Source organism: Tetrahymena thermophila, assembly GCF_000189635.1.
Source record: "Tetrahymena thermophila SB210 genomic scaffold scf_8254611, whole genome shotgun sequence".
Classification (NCBI taxonomy): Eukaryota; Ciliophora; class Oligohymenophorea; order Hymenostomatida; family Tetrahymenidae; genus Tetrahymena; species Tetrahymena thermophila.
In genome coordinates this window covers 228,339-255,826 of record NW_002476381.1, presented here as the reverse complement: position 1 = coordinate 255,826, position 27,488 = coordinate 228,339, and the positions used below count along the sequence as shown (strand labels likewise).

The following is a 27,488-nucleotide window of genomic DNA, read 5'->3' as shown; positions in this document are numbered from 1 at the left end:
AGTAGGTATGAAGGGTTAAGGATAAAAGAGATATTACAGGAGAAATGTTCTAAAAATTAGAGCGAACCACTTAAATATATAGGTTTATTTTGGGGAATTATTGATAACAATTCAGGACTAGATGTTTAGAGATTAAATGAAGTCTTAAATTAGTAAAAGTATGTAGATAAATTAGAAAATAATTTGCTAGAAGCAGACTATTTTTTTAAACAATATTTAGTACAACATCATATGGAGTCACACCTAATAAATTTTCTAGACCATAAAAATATCTCTAATTTATAATGGCCTATTAAAACTCCTTGATCTTAATCTGATAGAAGGATTATGCACAATTCTAAAAGATTTAGTTTGGAAAAATAAAAAAAGATTTCAAAAAAGAAATTATTTAATATGTATAAGATTAATTCTATAGTAATAATAATGTATAATAATCTATAGGAAGCTCTTTCTTAAAAATCTATAAAAGAACTGATTAGGTAAAATAAAAAATGGCTGTCATATATAACTTTGAAACCTCATTTATATGTCATTTGTGTTAAAGATTTTTAAAATTAAAGCTTAAATCAAAAAATAATATTTTCAATATTAATTCTGCTACATATAATAATTAAACTCTACAAAACTCACCTTAAAATGTTAAATAAAGAAAAAGATTAAAGGTATAAAAGTATCAAGAGAAGTTTTTTAATTTTTGTAAAACTTAGCAAAAATCTTTTAATTAAAATTTTTCTATCTAATAATTACAAAAATTCTTTTATCAAAACAAATTAATTCAAACTTAAAAGACAAGTAAAAAATATATAAAATATTTTATCATTATTTTTTTTATTCACTCAATGCAACATTTCTAAAATATATTGGATTTATATTCCATTAAACCTAGAGTTAGTGTATATTGTCTATTTACTCTATCCTTGAATCATTTCTAGAATATTTTAAAATTAAATTAAAAAAAAAAATTATAAAATAAATAAGCTTCTTACTCTACATTTGAGGAAAAACTTAATGATTTCTCTTATTTATTTAATATTCCTGACCTGACTTTGATTCTCATTTAATTTTTATCAATAATGTATTAGAATGGTTTCTATCTAATTCCTTCTTCATAGTATGAATTCTTAGATACAATAAATCTTTTTTTGCAATACTTAATTATCAAGATATTATATAATATATAGATCGAATATATTAATATCACTAAAAAAAGTATTCCTATTGTGGTTACTGTACACCATACTAATCTTACATCATAAAAGCTGTAAACTAAAATTATATTTATGTTAATAGCTAACTATAAGAATTCTAATATATAATAATATCTCTATTCATTCAAAGATATGATTGGCTTATAATAAATCATGTAAATCAAAAATATTAAATTCAAAGATAGCACTAAAACTAGAGAACAAATTACAGAAGGAATCAAAAAAGTAAATGCTATATTTAATATTTTTCTTATTTCAAAAAAGAACCAAAAATATTTTCCAAAAGGAATGTCAATATTTACATTATCTATGAGAATAAAGTATTTATTAAATGATTCCATATTCATTTTTTTATCAAATTTTCGAATTTAGAAATAAAAAAATATTAAGAATAAAAGATAACATATCAGATATAATACTTATAAAGCGAAGCTAGCTATTTAAAGTGTTGTAGAAAAATCTATGTTCTTAAATGCTTTAAAAATAGAAATTAGGATGTAGTTTGAAAACAAAAGCTAAAGCTTGATTATATAAGAATACTTTTTCTCATTAATATCACTAAAATATTCATATCTTTTGCTTAGCAATTTACAAATTACCAAAATGACGATAAAAATACCAGTAATAATGATATTAATAAGGGCACCACTTAAAAAGAGTTTACTTAAATCTATTGATTAAATTAATCTTAAATCACTAGATGAAACGTTGTCTTCAAAAAGTATTCTCTAACTTTATAAATTACTACTCGGTTATGTTTAGGTAGAATTTTAAGAGTCGTTTGAACCTAATGGACTAGGTATAACACTTAAAATATTCATTTAATAATTTAGATCAATAAAAGTTGAGCCTAAACTTAATTATTTAAATTTATCTGAAAATTTTGTATTTCCTATTAATTGTTATATTTATAATGAGTAAGTAAATTATGATCCTTATGCAAACAATAATGTATTGACAGTTTGTACTCCTAATGAAGCAATTTGAGTAGACTGCATAATAATGCCTGCTATAGTAATTTATTTTAGTTCTTATTCACATTATTCCTAAGTTGAATAGGAGCAAGTATAATGGTAAAATCTTTAATCCTAATCACAATATGTTTATTTATTAAAATAACCTATTCCACAAGTTTAGCAAATATCTTTACTTTAACATGTTTCGCAATTTAAAATTTTGCACTTTTGGCATGTATTATTTTCATCATTGTATTCATCTGCTTAGCAAATTGTGCATTCTTTATTATTACTATTCTTAAAGCTATAATTTTCAATACACTCTGTACATGTTTATTTATCTAGACAGTGTTTACAATTATTTCCACATGTCTAACAATTATTATTAGAATCTGCATAAAATTGATCTGGGCATTCAACAACACTTACATTCTTTAAACAGTCAGTTGTTAGGGGTCCTTTACAAGTTTAACAATTAGATGAACATTATTAGCATACATTTTAATAATCTAGGAAATACTTATTTGATAAATCACAATATTTACAGAGTTTATCTGGATAAAAATTCCAACCTTATTTACAACTTAAGCATTATAATGGACTAGGGCCATTACAAGTTGAGCATGAGGAGTCACATGGCAAGCATTATTTTGTGGAATTTAAATAAAACCCGTCTTGACAAGATAGGCAATTATTTTAAAGCAATCCATTGCAAGTTAAGCAAGAAGGATGGCATTATTAACAAACTTATGAGCCATCTATAAAGTAATTATTATTAATTTAACAGATATTGCAAGATTTATCCTTGAAAATATTTTAACCACTTGGGCAAGTCAAGCAACTATTTTTACCAGAACCATTACAAGTTAAACATGTTGAATCACATGATTTACAACTTCTATCAGTATCTAAATAAAAATTGTTTTAGCAGGAAGTACAGTTAGTTTTAAGTAATCCATCACAAGTAAGACATGAGGTATCACATTTTTAACATACTGAATTGGTGTCTACAAAATACCGATTTGAAGTGTTGCATGAATTACAAGAATTATCTGGATATAAATAAGTATTAGCAGGACAGCTTAAGCATTATTTATCGGTTTATCCAGAACAGGTTTGGCAACTATTGTTGCATTTTTAGCAAATATTCTTTGAATCTATATAATATTGATTAGAAATATCACAAAATTAACAGGAATTATCAGGATAAAGTGTTGTTCCTTAGGGGCAAGATAAACAGGAATTTTTATTTGAACCGTTGCATGTTTTACATGAACTGTCACATGATTGACAAATTTGATTACTATCAAGATAAAATTTATTATTTGTGTTACATACATTACAAGTTTTATCAGGATAAAAATATTTTCCTGTAATACATGTTAAACAATCAGTATTATTTGGCCCTTTACATGTTTAACAACTAGTATCACAGACTTAACAGATTTTATTAGAATCAATAAACTGTTAATTCTAAATATTGCAATTATTACATGAGTTGTTTGGATATAGGTTTTATCCAATCGGACAACTTAAGCATTGAGTATTTTAAGGTCCTGAACATGTTAAACATGTATTATCACATTATCTACAAATATTATTAGAATCTAAATAAAATTACTTGTTTATGTTACAAAATCTACAGCTAAAATCTGGGAAAAGTGAATTATTATTCGGACATGTAACGCATGAAGTGGGATTAGGTCCATTACAAGTCAGGCACGAAGCATCGCATTACCTGCAAATATTAGAGCTATCTAAATATTATTTATTATTAGTTTAACATTATTAACAGGAATTATCTGGATAGAGGTAGGTTCCTGTAAGACATGTCAGACACTAATTCTTAGAAGGTCCATTACATGTTTAACAGCTATGGTCACAATTTCTACAAATATTTGATTAATCTAAATAAACCTACTTAGTTATATCACAAACTTTGCATGAGTTATCAGGAAATAAATTTGTACCTTTTAAATTTAAAATAATTATTTTAGCATTTGTTTTTATGGTAAAATTTTTTAGTATTTTTTCAATTAAAATTATCTTTCCTTAAGCGAATTTTAAATTTTTTATTTTTTGCTTTTTATCCTAAAAATTTTCTTTGTTAATAAAAATTTAGATTTTTATTATTAAAAACAATAACAAATAAATATTATATTTTAAAATGAAAAATATATTAAAATCATTTTTTTCAAATTTATTACCTGATGGGCAACTTAAGCATGATTATGGAGTAGATCCATTACAAGTTAAGCAAGAAGAGTCACAGCTTCTGCATATATTGTTTTAATCTAGATATTACATATTATTATTAACATTACATACTCTGCATGAAAAGTCTGGATATAAATTTTTTCCAGATGGGCAGCTTAAGCATTAATTAGCTGAAGATCCATTACATGTCTGGCAAGAAGGATCACAAGATCTGCATATTTAATTTTAGTCTAAATATTATTTGTTACTAGTATCACAAAATTTACAACTATTATCTGGATACAAATTATTTCCTAAATTACAAGTTAAACATTACTATGTTGTTTATCCAGAGCAAGTATTGCAAGAAAGATCACAAGATCTACATATTTAATTTGAGTCCAAAAATTATTATTTGCTTAAATTACAAACTTTGCAACTGTTATCAGGATATAAATTAGTACCTGAAGGGCAACTTAAGCATTAAGTAGCTAACTATCCATTGCACGTTTAACATGAAGGATCACAATTTCTGCAAACCTAATTTTAGTCTAAGAACTGTTATTTATTTGTATTACAACCCTTACAGCTAAAATCAGGGTATAAGTTAGATCCTACAGGACATGTTAAACAAGAATTTGGTGTTGACCCATTACAAGTTTAGCATGTAAGATCACAAGACCTGCAAATATTATTTTAATCTAAGAATTAAAGATTATTTGTATTGCATACTTAGCAACTGTTGTCTGGATATAAATATTTTCCACTAGGACATTATATACACTAAGTAGGTAAAGATCCATTACATGTTTTACATGAAGAATCACATGGTTTACAAATAGAGTTTGAGTCTATGTAAAATGAGTTGTTTATGTTACATAGCGAGCAGGTATTATCTTAAAATAAATTTGTTCCAGAAGGGCAACTGGAACATTGATTTTTAGCAGGTCCTGTGCATGTTTAACAAGTTGAATCGCAAGATCTACAAATTTAAGACATATCTAGATATTATTTATTATTTAAACTACAAAATTAACAAGTATTATCAGGGAATAAATTTGTCCCATTTGGACAACTTAAACACTAATTAGACTACAAACCATTACAAGTTAAGCAAGAAGAATTGCATTTTCTACAAATATTTGATGAATCTAAAAATTATTAATTATTTGTTTAACAAACCTAGCAACTATTATCAGGATATAAGTTAGTTCCTAACGGACAGCTTAAACATTAATTAGAAGAAGATCCACTGCAAGTAAAGCATGAAGTATGGCATTTTCTACAAATCTACTGAAGATCTAAATAATACTAATTTTGAGTATTACAAACTTTACAGCTAAAATCAGGATATAAATATGTACCTTATGGGCAGGATAAACACTAAGTAGCAGAAGGACCATTACAGGTTAGACATGTTTAATCACATTATCTACATATATTTAAAGCATCTAGGTACTATTTATTTGTTGTATTACAAGTATTACAAGAGTTATCAGGATATAAATAGAGTTAAACACCTTTAATGTTTATAAAAATAGGTTAATATTAACTATTTTAATTATGTATCTAATATAAAAAGCTAAAATTAAGAAGATTAGAAAAATGAATTAGAATTCTAAATTTATATATAGCACTTCCAAGAGAATTTACAATCGGGGCTTTTTAGGATCAGTAGGCAAAAAAAACCTCTCTGCCTACTATTTTTTCGCCTTCCAAGTATTTTCCTTGGAGGGCTACTTTTTAACACTTTTTTAAAAACATTTTTAACAAATTTTTAATAAACCTATTTAACAATTTATAAGTTATATTAATTTGATAACTTACCCTGAGGTTTGGAAGAACAACTCAAGCATGAATTTGAAGTTGAACCATTGCAAGTCTAACAAGAAGAGTCACATTATTAACAGACATTAGAACTATCCAAATAATATTTCTTAGAAGTGTCACAAAATTTACAGCTATTGTCTGGATATAAATTAGTTCCTTAAGGGCATGTTAAGCATTAATTAGATGATAGTCCATTGCAAGTCTAACAAGAAGGATCACATTATCTACATATTTATTAACTGTCTAAATAAAATTAGCTTGCTGTGTCACAAGTATTACAACTTTAATCTGAATGTAAGAAAGTCCCTAATGGGCAAGTTAGGCAAGATTTAGGTGAAAAATTATTACACGTTTAACAAGTATGATCACAAGATCTGCAAATATTAGAGTAGTCTAAGTATTATTTATTCGTAATATTGCATATTTAACAGCTATTGTCAGGATATAAATTAGTGCCTGTAGGACAGCTTGTACATGACTAAGGAGTTTATCCATTACAAGTTAAGCAAGTAGAATCACAAGATCTACAAATTAATGTATTGTCTAAATAGTATTTATTATTTATATCACATATATTGCAACTATTGTTTGGAAATAAATTTTTTCCACTTGAGCATGTTAAGCATTAAGTAAATGTAGGACCATTGCACGTTAAACAAGAAGGATCGCAAGATCTGCATATATTTTAAGTATCTAAGTATTAATAATTAGAAGTATTACAAATTTTACAGCTGCCATCAGGATATAGATTGGTTCCTGTTGGACAGCTTGTACACTAGGTTGATTACTATCCATTACATGTTTAACAAGAAAGATCACATTATCTACATATACCTTAATTGTCTATATATTACTTATTTTAAATATTGCATACTTTACAGCTTTAATCAGGATATAGATTCTATCCAGTTGGACAGCTCAAACACTAGTTAGAACCTGTACCATTACATGTTAAGCAAGAAGGGTTACAGTTTCTGCATATTTGTTAAGAATCTAAAAATTATTAATTAAAAATACTGCATTATTAACAAGAATTATCTGGATAGAGATAAAGACCAGATTTGCATGTTAAGCATTGTGTTTATAATGCTCCGTTGCATGTTTAACATGATGAACTGCATTATATACATTAATTTTAGCTAATAAAGTAACTATTATTTATATTACAAGGTTTGCATGTTTTATCAGCATACAAAAAATTTCCTGTAAAGCAAGTTAAGCAGTTAGTAGTTAAGGGTCCTGAACAAGACTAGCATGAAGAATCACAAACAAGACAGTTATTACCTTGTAAGTAATATCCTAAACTAGTATTACAGCTTAGTTAGCAAGATTTATCGGCATATAAAAAGTATCCAGAAGGACATGATTAACAGTTTTTTGAAGTTGGTCCATTACATGTTTAGCAAGATATATCGCATAGAAAGCATTATTAATTTGTTATATAATATCCATTACTAGTATTACAAATAGAAGAACATGTATTATTCTAAAATAAATATTAACCAGAAGGGCATGAAAGGCAATTATTTGAATTAGGTCCATTACATGTTAAGCAATTTGAATTACATTACAAGCAGTTGGTTCCATTTATATAATACCCATTATTTATATTACAAGTAGTAGAGCAAGTATTATTCTAAAATAAAAGTTAACCAGATGGACAGGAAAGACAATTGCTTGATGAAGGACCACTGCAAGTTAAACAACTTGAATCACATTTTAAGCAATTAGTGCCACTTATGTAATATCCATTACTAGTTTAGCAAGAGGCTGAACAGGTATTATTCTAAAATAAATATTAACCAGAAGGACATGAAAGACAACTGTTTGAACTAGGGCCATTACAAGTATAACAACTTAAATTGCATAACAAGCAATTATTACTGCTAATATAATATCCATTACTAGTGTTACAACTAGCTGAACAAGTATTATTCTGATATAAATATTAACCAGGATTACACGAAAGACAATTATTTGATGAGGAGCCACTGCAAGTTAAGCAACTTGAATCACACTGTAAGCAGTTAGTACTGTTAATATAATATCCTTTACTTATGTTGCAAGAAGCTGAGCAAGTATTATCCTGATATAAATATTAACCAGAGAGGCATGAAAGGCAATTATTTGAATTAGGTCCATTACAGGATAAGCAACTTTGGTTACATAACAAACATTTATTATTACTTATATAATACCCGTTATTAGTATTACATGTAGATGAACATGTATTATTCTAAAATAAATATGAACCTGAAGGACATGATAGACAATTGTTTGAGTTAGAGCCATTACAAGTTAAGCAGTTTGAATTGCATTGTAAACAGTTAGTACCATTTATGTAATACCCATTATTAGTATTACAAGTCGAAGAGCAAGTACCATTTTAAAATAGATATTAGCCTATTGGACAAGAGAGGCAATTGTTTGAAGAAGGACCACTACAAGTTAAACAACTTGAGTTACACAATAAACAACTTGTTCCATTTATATAATAACCGCTTATGCATGTTGATTAACAAGAGTTGTTATTAGGATAAAAATATACCCCTGTTGGACATGATAAGCAAGTGTTACTTGTCTAGCCATTACATGTTTAACAAGAAGAGTTACATTTTATACAGGTGCTACCACTTATATAATAGCCAATCGAAGGACAAGTTTATTAACAAGTATTGTTTTCATATAAAAATTATCCTGTAACGCAGCTCAAACAATTATTAAAGTTTGGGCCATTACAAGTATAGCATGATGAACTACATTAATAACAGGTATTAGCTCCTAATTATGGCAAATAATAACCTGCTAAACAAGTAAAGCAAGATTAGTCTTCTTTTCCATTATTTTTACATGTTGCACAGTTGTTTATACAGCATACTTTATTTGCAGGGTCTAGAGTATAAACATCGCCAAAGATAGAATATTATTAATCGCATATATAAGATGGATAGCATTCACTTGTATCAGGAAAGTAGTAATAACTTGAATTTGAACAACTAGTACATGTGTATGATACAGAACATTTACAATTATAATTGCACAATGCTAGATTCCTTAATGATTTTTTGCTTTTAGAATTGATAAATTAATACATTATTCTAAAATTTTTAATTAAAATTTTATTTTTTTTAATTTGAATAAATATAGGTATTTCAGTAATGTAAATATACCAATTTTTATTAACATTAAATTTTATTTAAAAGGTTATAAATAATTTGTTTAATATATAATATATATATAATATATTTTTTACCTGATTTAAGGTTCATAATCGTAAGATAGAGCAATTATGTTAGAAACTTTTTATAAAAATGAAAATTAATGTTGGATTCAATTAGATCATATTTACGTAAGAATGTTAAAATTAGCGATGAAAACATTTGTATTTACTTTTAATCTAATTTTTTTTTATTTAAATCAAAATTTATTAATTATATATATTTGCTTGTAAGAATTTATTTTAAAGTGAATACAAAAAAATTAAGATTACATAAAAATTGATTAATAGGTTTTGTGGAAAATTTATTTAACATATGTTAGCTTTTTCCTTTAAAACTTTTTAGCATAATCCAAATTAATAACAAATTATTATTTTTTATAGATTGGCTTTAAAAATAATACTTTAATTTAAAAAGACTGACAAACAAATGAATTTTTCTTTTCAGCTGGCTGCTTTTTTTATCACGAAAATTTTTCGTATTTTTCAGAATCTAAGTTCCATGATAAAAACTAATTTGTAAGCTATATCCCAGAGTAAAATTTAAGTAAGAACATAAAATAAGATAAATTCAATATCTATTTTACCAATAAAATAATTATAGCGAAAATATTTTCATTTAATCAAAATAACACTAATTTTTTATTATAAAAATAGAAAACCAATCAATATTTATTTAAAGAATAAATAGTTTTTATTGATTGAATTCTAAAAAATTTTTATGGTAAATTATTAACTTATTTTTATTGCTTTAGTTTTTAATTGTTTCTTGAATCCCCAATAAAAAATATAAAACAAGACAGATATTTTTTGCTTCTAATAAATATATAATACACTCGAATTAGATTAATTTCTAAAATTCTTTGATTTTAAAGGTTTATCTTTACAATTTTGTTTAAAGAATAAATAAATTTATTAAATGCAAATTAATTTAATCAGCAATAAAAGATCATAATATTTGTAAACTTTATATATTTTTATAACTATTTTATCTTTATTCATTCTTAAAGATAATGCGATTAGAAATAAAATCTACTTATAAAAGAGATTTGATAAAATATAACTTCATTTTAAATACACTACTTAAATTATTCATATAATAATAATATTATATATTTTAGTCCACACTTTTATTTTAAAACCTGAATTATTAGCATATTTATCAATCTTTAAATGGTTAATTTACTAAAAGATATATTTCTTTTATATTCTTTACATAGCGATCATATACCAATCAACTATTTCTAGATTACTCTTTTTGATTGGAATCCTATTTGAGGTTTTTAATTATTTGTTTTTTCTTATGATAAATAATATTTCAAAAATATATATTATCTAAATATTAAAATAATATATATTGTAGAATAAGAATTCTCCTACAGTAAAAAAATTTGAAAATTATTTCTCTTACCCAATATCTAAAAGTTATTTTAAATTTTTTTGTAAATTTATGAGTTTTATATTATGAGAAAATATGGTTTATATTCTATTGAGTATACTTTTTAGTTTATTTCAATATTTAATTTATTTAAAATAACCTTCGATCAGTACCAAAAATTAATTTATAGTATTAGAAACTTTAATATCAAAGCATTTCATATAATTAATCTAATGCATTTAGGTTAGCTATTTTAAAGCATAAATAGTAACAAGTTGCAAAATTTAAAATATATTTTAAATTATTATAATTAAATAAAAAAAATGCTACAAACTATTTTTACTTTACTTATTTTTAAGAATAAGTGATAAAATGTTCAAAATATTAATTTTAACAGTGTAATCAAACAAATCTCAAAATAAATTTTTCTTATAAAGATTTTAAATACTTTATACATAACTAAAAAATACTGAAAAAATAATTTAAAAATAATAATTTATAAAATATTTTTAGTTTTTAATATCATATTATAAGATTAACATCAAATATGGCTAATAATAATAGTGAAAAACTTAAAACAGATACTATTAACTTTATTAACTTAATGATGCATTAAAATTATAATTATATATTTTTTTTAGGTTTGTGGCAAATTTTAATGATTTTTGTTTTCAAGCTAAAAAATGAGATGACAAATGGAAACTCGATTGTATGATATAATTAACGGCATCTATTATAACTAGTGTGTAAAAAGCATTATTTAATTACAAAAAAGTGATTAAATAAAGAAAAAAATTAATGCAGCTGGGTCATATTTATTTGATAAAATTTTTCCTATTTATTTTTCAATAACTTAATTTTTGATTAATTAATATAATTACGAGCTACTTATCTGAGTAAGATTCAATTTTTAAATAAGGATTTATAAAATAAAACCTAAATTTTTTGTTTTTATCATTATAGATGATGTAAGAAAAGTGAAAACCTTAAAGAATATTCATTTTTTTACCAAAATATCTCATTATTTTAATGGTAGAAATATAATTATATTACATATTTTTAAAAATAAAAGAAAATCTTATAGTAAATTATTAAATTATTTATAATCAGTGTTAAGTTTTATGGAGAGGAATGTAAAGATTACTATTGTGTATAGGCATTTTTAAATAATATTTAATACTAAAATTGCCAAATTAAGATAAATTAATAAAATATACAGTAACTTCTGCTTCTTAAAAAGTTAGATAATTAATGATTTCCATCTTTTCTAATTTTTTTTTTGGCATAATTTTTAAGAAAAAAATGTTTTAATTAAAATATGCCTTAATTAACGAGCATTTACAGTATATAATAATATTATAGTGATTTTTTTTTTTTAAATGATATAAAGATGAATCCTATATCTCTACTTAGATGAATAGAAAGTATGTATAAGGGTTAATGATAATAGAGATAATACATAATTAATTTTCTAAAAATTAGTGCGAATTATTTAAAAATATCCGTTTGGGGAATGATTGATAGTAATTTAGGATTAAAGATTTAGAGATTAAATGAAGTCTTAAATTCTTAAAAGTATGTAGAGGAATTAGAAAATAATTTACTAGAAGTAGAGTATCATTTTTAAAAATATTTAGGACAACATCATATGGAGGATCACATAATATATTGGCTGATCATAATGGTATGGTATCTTTAATTTATAATGACCTACCAAATAAATCTTCTTGATCTTAATTTGATAGAAGGATTATGCACAATTCTAAAAGAGTTAGTTTGGAAGAATTAAAAAATAATATAAATGAAGATAAATTATTTAAATTGTATAAGATTAATTCTTTTATAATCTTTTGGAAGGTTCATCTTAAGAATGTATAAAATAATTGATTAGGTAAAATAAAAAATGAATGTTATATATAATTTTGAAACCTCGTTTATATGTTATGTGTGTTAGAAATTTTTTTAATTAAACCTTATATCAAAAAATAAATTTTTCAATATTAAGATTGTAATTAAAATCTACAATATCTCACCTTAAAATGTTATTTAAAAAAAAGATTAAAGGTATTAAAGTATCAAGAGAAGTTTTTTAATTTTTGTAAATCTCGACAAAAATCTTTTATTTAAAATTTTTCCCTTAATTTTTCTATCTAATAATTACAGAAATTCTTTTATCATAACAAATTTATTCAAGTTTAAAAGACAAATAAAAAATATATTTTATCATTATTTTTTTTATTCACTCAATGCAACATTTCTAGTATATATTGGATTTTTATTCCATTTAATCGAGAGTTAGTGTATATTGTCCATATACTCTATCCTTGAATCACTTCTAATATATTTTTTAATTAAATTAAAAATAAAATTTATAAATAAATAAGTTCCTTACTCTGTATTTGAGGATAAACTTAATGATTTCTCTAATTTATTTAGGATTCCTGACCTGACTTTGATTCTCATTTAATTTTTATCAATAATTTATTAGAATGATTTCTATCTAATGTCTTCTTCATAGTATGAATTCTTAGATATAATAAATCTTTTTTTGCAATACTTAATTCTCAAAATATTATATGATATATAGATCGAATATAATAATATCACTAAGAAGAGTATTCCTATTATGGATACTGTACACCATGCTAATCTTACATCATCAAAGCTGTAAACTAAAATTATATTTATGTTAATAGCTAACTATAAGAATTCTAATACATAATAATATCTCTATTCATTCAAAGCTATGATTGGCTTATAATAAATCATGTAAATCAAAAATATTAAATTTAAAGATAGCACTAAAACTAGAGAACAAACTACAGAGGGAATTAAAAAAGTAAACGCTATATTTAATATTTTTCTTATTTCAAAAAAGAACCAAAAATATTTTCCAAAAGGAATGTCAATATTTACATTATCTATGAGAACATAGTATTTATTAATTGAATTAATATTAGATTTTCTATCAAATTTTCGAATTTAGAAATAAAAAAATATTAAGAATAAGGCATAACATATCAGATATAATACTTATAAAGCGAAGCTAGCTATTTGAAGTGTTGTAGAAAAGTCTATGTTCTTAAATGCTTTAAAAATAGAAATTAGGATGTAGTTTGAAAACAAAAGCTAAAGCTTGATTATATAAGAATACTTTTTCTCATTAATATCACTAAAATATTCATATCTTTTGCTTAGCAACTTACAAATTGCCATAATTATGATAAAAATACCTGTAATAATGATATAAATTAGGGCATCACTTAAAAAGAGTTTACTTAAATCAATAGATTAAACTTTTCTTAAATCACTTGATGAAGCGTTGTCTTCAAGTATTCTCTAGCTTTACAAATTACTATTAGATTATGTTTACGAAGCATTTTATGAGTTATTCGAACTTAATGGGCTAGGTATAACACTCAAAATATTCATTTAATAATTTAGATCAATAAAAGTTGAGCCTATGCTTAATTATTTAAATTTATCTGAAAATTTTGTATTTCCTATCATTTGTTATATTTATAATGAGTAAGTAAATTATGATCCTTATGCAAACAATAATGTATTGACAGTTTGTACTCCTAATGAAGCAATTTGAGCAGACTACATACTAATGTCTGCTTTAGTAATTAATTTCAGTTCTTATTCACATTATTCCTAAGTTGAATAGGAGCAAGTATAATGGTTATATCTCTAATCATATTCACAGTATGTTTATTTATTAAAATAACCTATTGCACAAGTTTAGCAAATATCTTTACTTTAACAAGTTTCACAATTTAAAATTTTGCACTTTTGGCATGTATTATTTTCATCTTTGTATTCATCTGCTTAGCAAATTGTGCATTCTCTATTACTACTACTCTTAAAGCTATAATTTTTATTACACTCTGTACACGTTTATTGATCTAGACAGTGTTTACAATTGTTTCCACATTTCTAGCAATTATTATTAGAATCTGCATAAAATTGATCTGGGCATTCCACAACACAAACAGATTTTTCTAAATTAGCTGAATAATATAAACATTACTAACATTTATTTGTCTTCAGATTTTTAATATATCCAGTTTAACAAGAATCAACACAATAATTATTTTAGTCAAAAAATTAAGATGGGTTAGCACATTAAATACATTATGTTTCTAGACTTCCAAAGCATGTCTTACATTTTTTGTTGCAACTTTAGCAACTCATCGTTATTGAATCTATAATTTTAAAATGATTTTATTGTTTAGAAAATAAATAAATAAATTTTATTTTACCAATATAAGTTCCTGGTTAACAGTTAAAGCACATCCCATTAAATAATGTGAAACTTAAAGCACATTTTGTACACTATTTTGTATTATTGCATGTTATACAATTTTAATCACAATTTTTACAATAATTTTTTTAATCAATAAAGAATCCATTTGAAACATTGCACATTTTACAAGTATTATCGCTTTAGAAGCTCAAACCCTAAGAACATTAAGTACAATTTATATTTTATAGACCATTACATTTTTAGCAAGAGCTATGGCATTGCTAACAAATGTTGTTGTTATCAATAAATTGATTATTATCTAAATCACAAAATTTACAAGAGTTATCAGGGTAGAGTGTCAATCCTTAGATGCATGATATACATTAGTTTTTCTATGGACCATTACATTTTTAGCATGATTTATCACATGATCTACAAATATTTTAGCTATCCAAATACTTTTAATTATTTATATCACAGACTTAACATGAATTATCAGGATATAAATTCTATCCTTACATACAAGAGGTACAATTTGTTGATGACAAACCATTACATGTTAAGCAAGAATTATCACAGTTTTAACAAATTTAATTACTATCTATAAACTATTTATTATTTATATTGCAGATGTTACATGTTTAATCAGGGAATTTAGTCATTCCACTTACACACTTTAAACAGTCAGTTGTTAGGTGTCCTTTACAAGTTTAACAATTAGATGAACATTATTGGCATATATTTTAATTGTCTAGGAAATACTTATTTGATAAATCACAATATTTACAGAGTTTATCTGGATAAAAATTCCAACCTTATTTACAACTTAAGCATTATAATGGACTAGGACCATTACAAGTTGAGCATGAGGAGTCACATGGTAAGCATTATTTTGTGGAATCTAAATAAAACCCATTTTGACAAGATAGGCAATTATTTTAGAGCAAACCATTACAAGTTAAGCAAGTAGGATGACATTATTAACAAACTTATGAGCTATCTATAAAGTACTTATTATTAATTTAACAGATATTACAAGACTTATCTTTGAAAATATTTTAACCACTGGGGCAAGTCAAGCAACTATTTTTACCAGAACCATTACAAGTTAAACATGTTGAATCACAAGATTTACAACTTTTATTAGTATCTAAATAAAAACCATTTTAGCAGGAAGTACAGTTAATTTTAAATAATCCATCACAAGTAAGACAAGAGGTATCGCATTTTTAACATACTGAATTGGAGTCTACAAAATACTGATTTGAAGTGTTGCATGAATTACAAGAATTATCTGGATATAAATAAGTATTAGCAGGACAGCTTAAGCATTATTTATCGGTTTATCCAGAACAGGTTTGGCAACTATTGTCGCATTTTTAGCAAATATTCTTTGAATCTATATAATATTGATTAGAAATATCACAAAATTAACAGGAATTATCAGGATAAAGTGTTGTTCCTTAGGGGCAAGATAAACAGGAATTTTTATTTGAACCGTTGCATGTTTTACATGAACTGTCACATGATTGACAAATTTGATTGCTATCAAGATAAAATTTATTATTTGTGTTACATACATTACAAGTTTTATCAGGATAAAAATATTTTCCTGTAATACATGTTAAACAATCAGTATTATTTGGCCCTTTACATGTTTAACAACTAGTATCACAAACTTAACAGATTTTATTAGAATCAATAAACTGTTAATTAGAAATATTACAAATATTACATGAGTTGTTTGGAAATAGGTTTTATCCAATCGGACAGCTCAAGCATTGAGTACTTTAAGGTCCAGAACATGTTAAACATGTATCATCACATTATCTACAAATATTATTAGAATCTAAATAAAATTACTTGTTTATGTTACAAAATCTACAGCTAAAATCTGGGAAAAGTGAATTATTATTAGGACATGTAACGCATGAAGTGGGATTAGGTCCATTACAAGTCAAACATGAATCGTCGCATTACCTGCAAATATTAGAGCTATCTAAATATTATTTATTATTAGTTTAACATTATTAACAGGAATTATCTGGATAGAGGTAGGTTCCTGTAAGACATGTCAGACACTAATTCTTAGAAGGTCCATTACACGTTTAACAGCTATGGTCACAATTTCTACAAATATTTGATTAATCTAAATAAACCTACTTAGTTATATCACAAACTTTGCATGAGTTATCAGGAAATAAATTTGTACCTTTTAAATTTAAAATAATTAATTTAGTATTAATTTTTGTGCTAAAATTTTTTAGTGTTCAAATTATTTTTATTAAGTGAATTCTAAATTATTTATCTTTTGTTTATTATTCTAAAAATTTTCATTTGTTAATAAAAATTTAGATTTTTGTTATTAAAAACAATAACAAATAAATATTATATTTTAAAATGAAAAATATATTAAAATCATTTTTTTCAAATTTATTACCTGATGGGCAACTTAAGCATGATTATGGAGTAGATCCATTACAAGTTAAGCAAGAAGAATCACAGCTTCTGCATATATTGTTTTAATCTAGATATTACATATTATTAACATTACATACTCTGCATGAAAAATCTGGATATAAATTTTTTCCAGATGGGCAGCTTAAGCATTAATTAGCTGAAGATCCATTACATGTCTGGCAAGAAGGATCACAAGATCTGCATATTTAATTTGAATCTAAATACTATTAGTTACTAGTATCACAAAATTTACAACTATTATCTGGATAAAGATTACTTCCTGTATTACAAGTTAAACATTACTATGTTGTTTATCCAGAGCAAGTATAGCAAGTAGGATCACAAGATCTGCATACTTAATTTGAGTCCAAAAATTATTATTTGCTTAAATTACAAACTTTGCAACTTTTATCAGGATATAAATTAGTACCTGAAGGGCAACTTAAGCATTAAGTAGCTAACTATCCATTGCATGTTTAACATGAAGGATCACAATTTCTGCAGACTTAATTTTAGTCTAAGAACTGTTATTTATTTGTATTACAACCCTTACAGCTAAAATCAGGGTATAAGTTAGATCCTACAGGACATGTTAAACAAGAATTTGGTGTAGACCCATTACAAGTTTAGCATGTAAGATCACAAGACCTGCAAATATTATTTTAATCTAAGAATTAAAGATTATTTGTATTGCATACTTAGCAACTGTTGTCTGGATATAAATATTTTCCACTAGGACATTATATACACTAAGTAGGTAAAGATCCATTACATGTTTTACATGAAGAATCACATGGTTTACAAATAGAGTTTGAATCTATGTAAAATGAGTTGTTTATGTTACATAGCGAGCAGGTATTATCTTAAAATAAATTTGTTCCAGAAGGGCAACTGGAACATTGATTTTTAGCAGGTCCTGTGCATGTTTAACAAGTAGAATCGCAAGATCTACAAATTTAAGACATATCTAAATATTATTTATTATTTAAATTGCAAAATTAACAAGTATTATCAGGGAATAAATTTGTCCCATTTGGACAGCTTAAACACTAATTAGGCTACAAACCATTACACATTAAGCAAGAAGAATCACATTTTCTACAAATATTTGATGAATCTAAAAATTATTAATTATTTATATAACAAACCTAGCAACTATTATCAGGATATAAGTTAGTCCCTAACGGACAGCTTAGGCATTAGTTTGAAGATGATCCACTGCAAGTAAAGCATGAAGGATGGCATTTTCTACAAATTTACTGAAGATCTAAATAATATTAATTTTGAGTATTACAAATTTTACAGCTAGAATCAGGATATAAATATGTTCCTGAAGGACAAGATAAACACTAAGTAGCAGATGGACCATTACAAGTTAGACATGTTGAATCACATTATCTACAAATATTTGAAGCATCTAGGTACTGTTTATTTGCTGTATCACAAGTGTTACAGGAATTATCAGGATATAAATAGAGTTAAACACCTTTTATGTTTATAAAAATAGGTTAATATTAGCTATTTTAATAATGAGTAAAGTATAGAAAGCTAAAATTAAGAAGGTTAGAAAAATAAATTAGAATTTTAAATTAATATATACTTTATTTTATTTAATTCTATAATTTTTTGATTTTTTGTTTGAAAAAATATTTTAATTTCTTTTTTAAAAACCCAAAAAAAAGTTCATAGCTTAAAAATGTAAAATTAAAAAATGTTAAAATATGGTAAACGTTTTTTTTAATTTATAAGTTATATTAATTTCATAACTTACCCTGAGGTTTGGAAGAACAACTCAAGCATGAATTTAAAGTTGAACCATTGCAAGTCAAACAAGAAGAGTCACATTATTAACAGACATAAGAACTATCTAAATAGTATTTATTAGAAGTATCACAAAATTTACAGCTATTGTCTGGATATAAATTAGATCCTTAAGGGCATGTTAAGCATTAATTCGCTGATAATCCATTGCAAGTCTAGCAAGAAGGATCACATTACCTACATATTTATTAACTGTCTAAATAAAATTAGTTTGCTGTGTCACAAGTATTACAGCTTTAATCTGGATGTAAGTAAGTCCCTAATGGGCAGGTTAGACAAGATTTAGGTGAAGAATTATTACATGTTTAGCAAGTATGATCACAAGATCTACAAATATTAGAGTTGTCTAAGTATTATTTATTCGTAATATCGCATATTTAACAGCTGTTGTCAGGATATAAATTAGTTCCTGTAGGGCAGCTTGTACATGACTAAGGAGTTTATCCATTACAAGTTAAGCAAGTAGAATCACAAGATCTACAAATTTATGTATTGTCTAAATAGTATTTATTATTTATATCACATATATTGCAACTATTGTTTGGGAATAAATTTTTTCCACTTGAGCATGCTAAGCACTAAGTAAATGTAGGGCCATTGCACGTTAAACAAGAAGGATCGCAAGATCTGCATATATTTTAAGTATCTAAGTATTAATAATTAGAAGTATTACAAATTTTACAGCTGCTATCAGGATATAGATAAGTTCCTGTTGGACAGCTTGTACACTAGGTTGATTACTATCCATTACATGTTTAACAAGAAGGATCACACTATCTACATATACCTTAATTATCTATATATTACTTATTTTAGATATTGCATACTTAACAACTATAATCAGGATATAGATTTTAACCAGCTGGACAGCTCAAACACTAGTTAGAACCTGTACCATTACATGTCAAGCAAGAAGGATTACAGTTTCTGCATAATTGTTAAGAATCTAAAAATTATTAATTGGAAATATTGCATTATTAACAAGAGTTATCTGGATAGAGATAAAGACCAGATTTGCATGTTAAGCATTACGTTTATAATTCTCCGTTGCATGTTTAGCATGACGGACTACATTATATACATTAATTTTAGCTAATAAAGTAGCTATTATTTATATTACAAGGTTTGCAACTTTTATCAGCATACAAAAAATTTCCAGTATAACATGTTAAGCAGTTTGTAGATAAGGGTCCTGAACAAGACTAACATGAAGAATCACAAACAAGACAATTATTGCCTTGTACAAAATATCCTAAACTTGTATTACAGCTTATTTAGCAAGAATTATCGGCATATAAAAATTATCCAGAAGGGCATGATTAACAGTTTTTTGAAGTTGGCCCATTACATGTTTAGCAAGATATATCACAAAGAAGGCATTAATAATTTAATATATAATATCCATTACTAGTATTACAAATAGAAGAACATGTATTATTCTAAAATAAATATTAACCAGAAGGGCATGAAAGGCAATTATTTGAATTAGGTCCATTACATGTTAAGCAACTTGAATTACATTACAAGCAGTTAGTTCCATTTATATAATACCCATTATTTATATTACAAGTAGTAGAGCAAGTATTATTCTAAAATAAAAGTTAACCAGATGGACAGGAAAGACAATTGCTTGATGAAGGACCATAGCAAGTTAAACAACTTGAATCACACTGTAAGCAATTAGTACCTTAAATATAATATCCATTACTAGTGTCGCAAGAAGCTGAACAGGTATTGTTCTAAAATAAATATTTACCAGAAGGGCATGATAGACAATTATTTGAACTAGGGCCATTACAAGTAAAACAACTTAAATTACATAACAAGCAATTATTATTGCTAATGTAATACCCATTACTAGAGTTACAATTAGTTGAACAAGTATTATTCTGATATAAATATTAACCAGAAAGACAAGTAAGGCAATTATTTGAAGAAGGGCCACTGCAAGTTAAACAGCTTGAATTACACTGTAAGCAATTAGCTCCGTTTATATAATATCCATTACTTGTGTCGCAAGAAGCTGAGCAAGTATTGTTCTGATACAAATATTAACCAGAGGGACATGAAAGGCAGTTATTTGAATTAGGTCCATTACAGGATTAGCAACTTGAGTTACATTTCAAGCAGTTAGTGCTGCTTATATAATATCCATTATTAGTATTGCAGGTTGCTGAGCAAGTATTATTTTAAAATAAATATGAACCAGAAGGACATGATAGGCAATTGTTTGAATTAGATCCATTACAAGTTAAGCAACTTGAATCACATTATAAACAATTAGAACTGCTTATATAATATCCATTATTAGTATTGCAAGTAGATGAGCAAGTATTATTTTAAAATAAATATTAACCAGAAGGACATGAAAGGCAATTATTTGAATTAGATCCATTGCAAGTTAAGCAACTCAAATTACACTATAAGCAGTTAGTTCCGTTTATATAATATCCATTACTTGTGTCACAAGAAGCTGAGCAAGTATTGTTCTGATACAAATATTAACCAGAGAGACATGAAAGGCAATTATTTGAATTAGGTCCATTACAGGATAAGCAACTAGAGTTACATTACAAGCAGTTCGTTCCATTTATATAATACCCATTATTTATGTTACAAGTAGATGAGCAAGTATTATTCTAAAATAAATATTAACCAGAGGGACATGAAAGGCAATTATTTAAATTAGATCCATTGCAAGTTAAGCAACTCAAATCACACTATAAACAATTAGTACTGTTTATATAATATCCATTATTAGTATTGCAAGTTGATGAGCAAGTATTAATTTAAAATAAATATTAACCAGAAGGACACGAAAGACAATTATTTGAATTAGGTCCATTGCAAGTTAAACAATTTGAATTACACTATAAACAATTAGTTCCGTTTATATAATATCCATTACTTATGTTGCAAGTAGCTGAGCAAGTATTGTTCTGATATTAATATTAACCAGAGAGACATGAAAGGCAATTATTTGAATTAGGTCCATTACAGGATAAGCAACTTGAGTTACATTACAAGCAGTTGGTTCCATTTATATAATACCCATTATTTATGTTACAAGTAGATGAGCAAGTATTATTCTAAAATAAATATTAACCAGAAGGACAAGAAAGGCAATTATTTGAATTAGATCCATTGCAAGTTAAGCAACTCAAATCACACTATAAACAATTAGTACTGTTTATATAATATCCATTATTAGTATTGCAAGTTGATGAGCATGTATTATTTTAAAATAAATATTAACCAGAAGGACACGAAAGACAATTATTTGAATTAGGTCCATTGCAAGTTAAGCAACTCGAATTACATTTCAAGCAGTTAGTACTGCTTATATAATATCCATTACTTGTATTGCAAGTAGATGAGCAAGTGTTGTTCTGATATAAATATTAACCAGAGGGACATGAAAGGCAATTATTTGAATTAGGTCCATTACAGGATAAGCAACTTGAGTTACATTACAAGCAGTTGGTTCCATTTATATAATACCCATTATTTATGTTACAAGTCGAAGAGCAAGTATTATTCTAAAATAAATATTAACCAGAGGGACATGAAAGGCAATTATTTAAATTAGATCCATTGCAAGTTAAGCAACTCAAATCACACTATAAACAATTAGTACTGTTTATATAATATCCATTATTAGTATTGCAAGTTGATGAGCATGTATTATTTTAAAATAAATATTAACCAGAAGGACACGAAAGACAATTATTTGAATTAGGTCCATTGCAAGTTAAGCAACTCGAATTACATTTCAAGCAGTTAGTACTGCTTATATAATATCCATTACTTGTATTGCAAGTAGATGAGCAAGTGTTGTTCTGATATAAATATTAACCAGAGGGACATGAAAGGCAATTATTTGAATTAGGTCCATTACAGGATAAGCAACTTGAGTTACATTACAAGCAATTGGTTCCATTTATATAATACCCATTATTTATGTTACAAGTAGATGAGCAAGTATTATTCTAAAATAAATATTAACCAGAAGGACAAGAAAGGCAATTATTTGAATTAGATCCATTGCAAGTTAAGCAACTCAAATCACACTATAAACAATTAGTACTGTTTATATAATATCCATTATTAGTATTGCAAGTTGATGAGCATGTATTATTTTAAAATAAATATTAACCAGAAGGACACGAAAGACAATTATTTGAATTAGGTCCATTGCAAGTTAAGCAACTCGAATTACATTTCAAGCAGTTAGTACTGCTTATATAATATCCATTACTTGTATTGCAAGTAGATGAGCAAGTATTATTCTAATATAAATATTAACCAGAAGGACATGATAGACAATTGTTTGAATTAGAACCATTACATGTTAAACAACTTGAGTTACATTATAAACAGTTAGTTCCATTTATATAATACCCATTATTTACATTACAGGTAGAAGAACAAGTATTATTCTAAAATAAATATTAGCCAGAGGGACAGGAAAGACAATTGTTAAAAGAAGGACCACTGCAAGTTAAACAACTTGAATTACACTATAGGCAGTTATTAACATTTATGTAATATCCGTTACTAGTATTACAAGTGGATGAACAAGTATTATTCTAAAAGAAATATGAACCTGAAGGACATGAGAGGCAATTATTTGAATTAGGGCCATTACAAGTTAAGCAACTTGAATTGCATTGTAAACAGTTAGTTCCATTTACGTAATACCCATTATTAGTATTACAAGTTTTTTAACAAGTATTGTTTTGATATAAAAATTATCCTGTAACACAACTCAAACAATTATTAGAATTTGGGCCATTACAAGTATAGCATAATGAATTACATTAATTACAAGTATTAGCTCCTACTGATGGTAAATAATAGCCTACTAAACAAGTAAAACAAACTTAGTTTTCGTTACCATTATTTTTACATGTTGCACAGTTTCTTATACAGCATACTTTATTAGTTGGATCTGGAGTATAAATTTCGCCACCAGAATAATCTTATGTGCAGTACATAGATTGATAGCATTCACTAGTGTCAGGATAGTAGTAATAACTTGAATTTGAGCAACTAGTACATGTGTATGATACAGTACATTTACAACTTGTATTACAATATGCTAAATTTCTTAATGATTTTTTGCTTTTACAAATGATAGATTAATATAATTTTCAAAAAATTTTAATTAAAATTTTATTTTTTTAATTAATTTGAATAAAAAATAGGTCTATTTCAGTATTGAAAATATACCAAATTTTATCAATATTAAGTTTTATTTAAAAGGAAATCAATAATATATTATATTTTTTACCTGATTTAAGGCTCATAATCATAAGATAGAGCAATAATGTTAGAAACTTTTTATAAAAATGAAAATTAGTGTTTAATGCGATTAAATCATAGTTACTTAAGAATGTAAAAATTAGTGATGAAAACATTTGTTTATACTTTTAATCTAAATTTTTTTTATTTAAATCAAAAATTATTAATTATATATTTTTTGCTTGTAAGGATTTATTATAAAATTAGTACAAAAATTAAGAATATATAAAAATTGATAAATAGGTTTTGCAGGAAATTTATTCAATTTATTTATGTTTTTGCCTTTATAATCAATTAGAATAAACCAGATTAATAACAAATTATTATTTCTTTGCGCTCGGCTTTAAAAATTAAACTTTAATTTAAAAATATTGGCAAAAAAACAAATTTTTTTTCAGCTGACTGCTTTTTTATCACTAAAAATTTTCGTATTTTTCAGAATCTAATTTCCACGATTAAAAACTTATATCTAATCTACATCTCTGAGTAAAATTTAATTCAGAAGATAACATCACATAAACTAAATATAGAGTATTCTACCAATAAATAATTTATGAAAAATAAGAAAATTGTATAGAAAATATTTTCATTTGATTGAAACAATACAAATTTTTTATAAAAAATAATAAAAAACCAATCTATATCTATTTTAAAGAATAAAAAGTTTTTATTGAATTCTAAAAAAATTTTATGGTAAGTTATTAACTTATTTTTATTGCTTTAGGTTTTAATAGTTTCTTGAATCCCCAATAAAAATTATTAAACAAAACAAGTCTTTTTTGCTTACAATATATATATAATGCATTCAAATATGATAAGCTTCTAAAATTCTTTGATTGCAAAGTTAACCTTATGCGATTTTATTTAAAGAATAAATAATTTTATTAAATAAAAATTAATTTAATTAGTCAAAAAGAGATCATAATACTTGTTAGAATTATCATAAACTAAAAAAACTTTTTATATTATTATAATTATTTTACCTTTTTCTAATAGATAAAGCAATTAGAAATAAAATATACTTCTAAAAGAGATTTGATAAAATAAAACTTCATATTAAATAAATTATATAAATTATTCAAATAATAATTATAACATATTTTAGTTCAATTGTTTTAAAAATAATTATTTTTATATTTATTTAAAATTAATAAATTAAAATATACATAAATCTGTAATTATACATATTATCTTACTATTAAAGTTATGGTATTGTCTAAAAATTTTTTTGAAAAAGGCTAATAAAAAAGCTAAGAATATAAATCAATGCATATATTTAAATATTGAAAACAGTTAGGGAGAAAACCTTTATTTTAAAACCTGAATTATAAACATATTTATCAATCTTTAAATGATTAATTTACTCAGATATATATTTCTTTTATATTTATTACAGCTTAAAAAGCAATCAAATACCAATCAACTAGTTCTAACTTACTCTTTTTGATTGGAATTCTATTGAAGCTAGTATTTGCTTTTCCTCTGATGTTCTATGATTTTCTATTTTGATTGTAAATAAATGATGTTTCAAATATATTATGTAAACATTAAAATAATATATATTGTAGAATAAGAATTCTCCTACAGTAAATTAATTTGAAAATTATTTCTCTTATCTGAGAGCTTTTCTAAATATTATTTAAAATTTTTTTTGTAAATTTATGAGTAAAATATTATGAGAAAATATGGTTTATATTCTATTCAGCATATTTTAGTTTATTTCAATATGTAATTTGGTTAACCTTAATTTATAATAGTAGAATGTTTAATATCAAAGCATTTAATATAATTTATCTAATGTATTTAGGTTGCGTATTTAAAGCATATATTGTAACAAGTTGCAAAATTTATAATATATTTTAAATTTTTACAAATTAAATACAAAAAATGCTATGAAAACGATTTTTATTAACTAAAAGCTTTTTTAAGAATAAGTGATAAAATGTTCATAATATTAATTTTAATAGAGTAATCAAACAAATCTCAAAATAAATTTTTTCTTATAAATAAAAACATATAAAAATATGATATTTTATTTACTGTTTCCGATTCATTATTTTAAGAAAAAAAATTATTTTAGATACTTTAAGTGAAACATAGACTAAAAATTACTGAAAAAATAATTTAAAAATAACAAATCATATTATTTTTTTAATATTTGATCACTTATTAAAGGAGTATTATAAAATATGGCTAATAATAGAAGTGAAAAAATTAAAGAAGATATCACTAACTTAATGATGTATTGAATAATTATGATGATGAAAATTTCTTTTTAGGTTTGTGGTAAATTTTAATGATTTTTTGTTATCAAGCTTAAAAATTTGATGACAAATGGTAACTCGATAGTATGATATCATTAGCAGCATCTATTATAATTAATTTGTAAAAAAGCATAATTTAATTACAAAACAGTGATTAAATACAGAAAAAAATTAATGCAACTGGGTCATTTTTACTTGATAAAATTTTTCTTTTTATTCAGAAATTTAGTTTTTGTTTAATTATTTAATTACTAGCTATATATTTGAGTAAGATTTAATATTTATATAAGGATTGATAAAATGAAACCCTAATTTTTTTGTTTTTAACACTATAGAAGAAATAAGAAAAGTGAAAACATTAAAAGATATTCATATTTTTGTCAAATACATGATTTTAATGTTAGAAATATAATTATATTACATATTTAAAAAAAAATCCTATGGCAAATTATTAAATTATTTATAATAATTAGTGTTAGGTTCTATGGAAATGAATGTAAAGATTCTATTCTGTAATAAGCTTTTTTAAATAATATTTAATACTAAATTGCCAAATTAAAATAAATTAATAAATATTCAGGTCCTTCTGCTTCTTAAAAAGTTCG

General features: G+C 24.8%; 4 protein-coding genes across 4 annotated transcripts; 2 read left to right on the top strand and 2 right to left on the bottom strand. All coding sequences in view use genetic code 6, as the record gives it.

Moving 5' to 3' along the window:
* Positions 1–7: 7 nt before the first annotated feature.
* On the top strand, positions 8–475 carry TTHERM_000478102 (hypothetical protein; the record flags this gene model as incomplete). Its single annotated transcript, XM_012797943.1, has 1 exon — positions 8–475. One exon carries the CDS (start codon positions 8–10, stop codon positions 473–475), a length of 468 nt encoding a protein of 155 aa, XP_012653397.1.
* A 1,336-nt stretch (positions 476–1,811) lies between these two features.
* Positions 1,812–2,195, top strand: TTHERM_000478091 (hypothetical protein; the record flags this gene model as incomplete). Its single annotated transcript, XM_012797942.1, has 2 exons — positions 1,812–2,007; positions 2,131–2,195. The coding sequence occupies 2 exons, from the start codon at positions 1,812–1,814 to the stop codon at positions 2,193–2,195; spliced, it is 261 nt and encodes an 86-aa protein (XP_012653396.1).
* Positions 2,196–2,243: 48 nt separating this feature from the next.
* TTHERM_000478080 (zinc finger lsd1 subclass family protein) lies at positions 2,244–9,570 on the bottom strand (the record flags this gene model as incomplete). Its single annotated transcript, XM_012797941.1, has 10 exons — positions 2,244–2,296; positions 2,359–2,622; positions 2,685–2,922; positions 3,058–3,467; positions 3,658–4,134; positions 4,372–5,661; positions 5,725–5,880; positions 6,188–9,258; positions 9,444–9,489; positions 9,540–9,570. The coding sequence occupies 10 exons, from the start codon at positions 9,568–9,570 to the stop codon at positions 2,244–2,246; spliced, it is 6,036 nt and encodes a 2,011-aa protein (XP_012653395.1).
* Positions 9,571–13,008: 3,438 nt separating this feature from the next.
* On the bottom strand, positions 13,009–24,735 carry TTHERM_00478070 (zinc finger lsd1 subclass family protein; the record flags this gene model as incomplete). The annotated part of the gene is made up of 6 exons (XM_001017415.3): positions 13,009–14,993; positions 15,051–17,246; positions 17,475–18,980; positions 19,266–24,439; positions 24,609–24,654; positions 24,705–24,735. The coding sequence occupies 6 exons, from the start codon at positions 24,733–24,735 to the stop codon at positions 13,009–13,011; spliced, it is 10,938 nt and encodes a 3,645-aa protein (XP_001017415.2).
* Between the last annotated feature and the right edge of the window lie 2,753 nt (positions 24,736–27,488).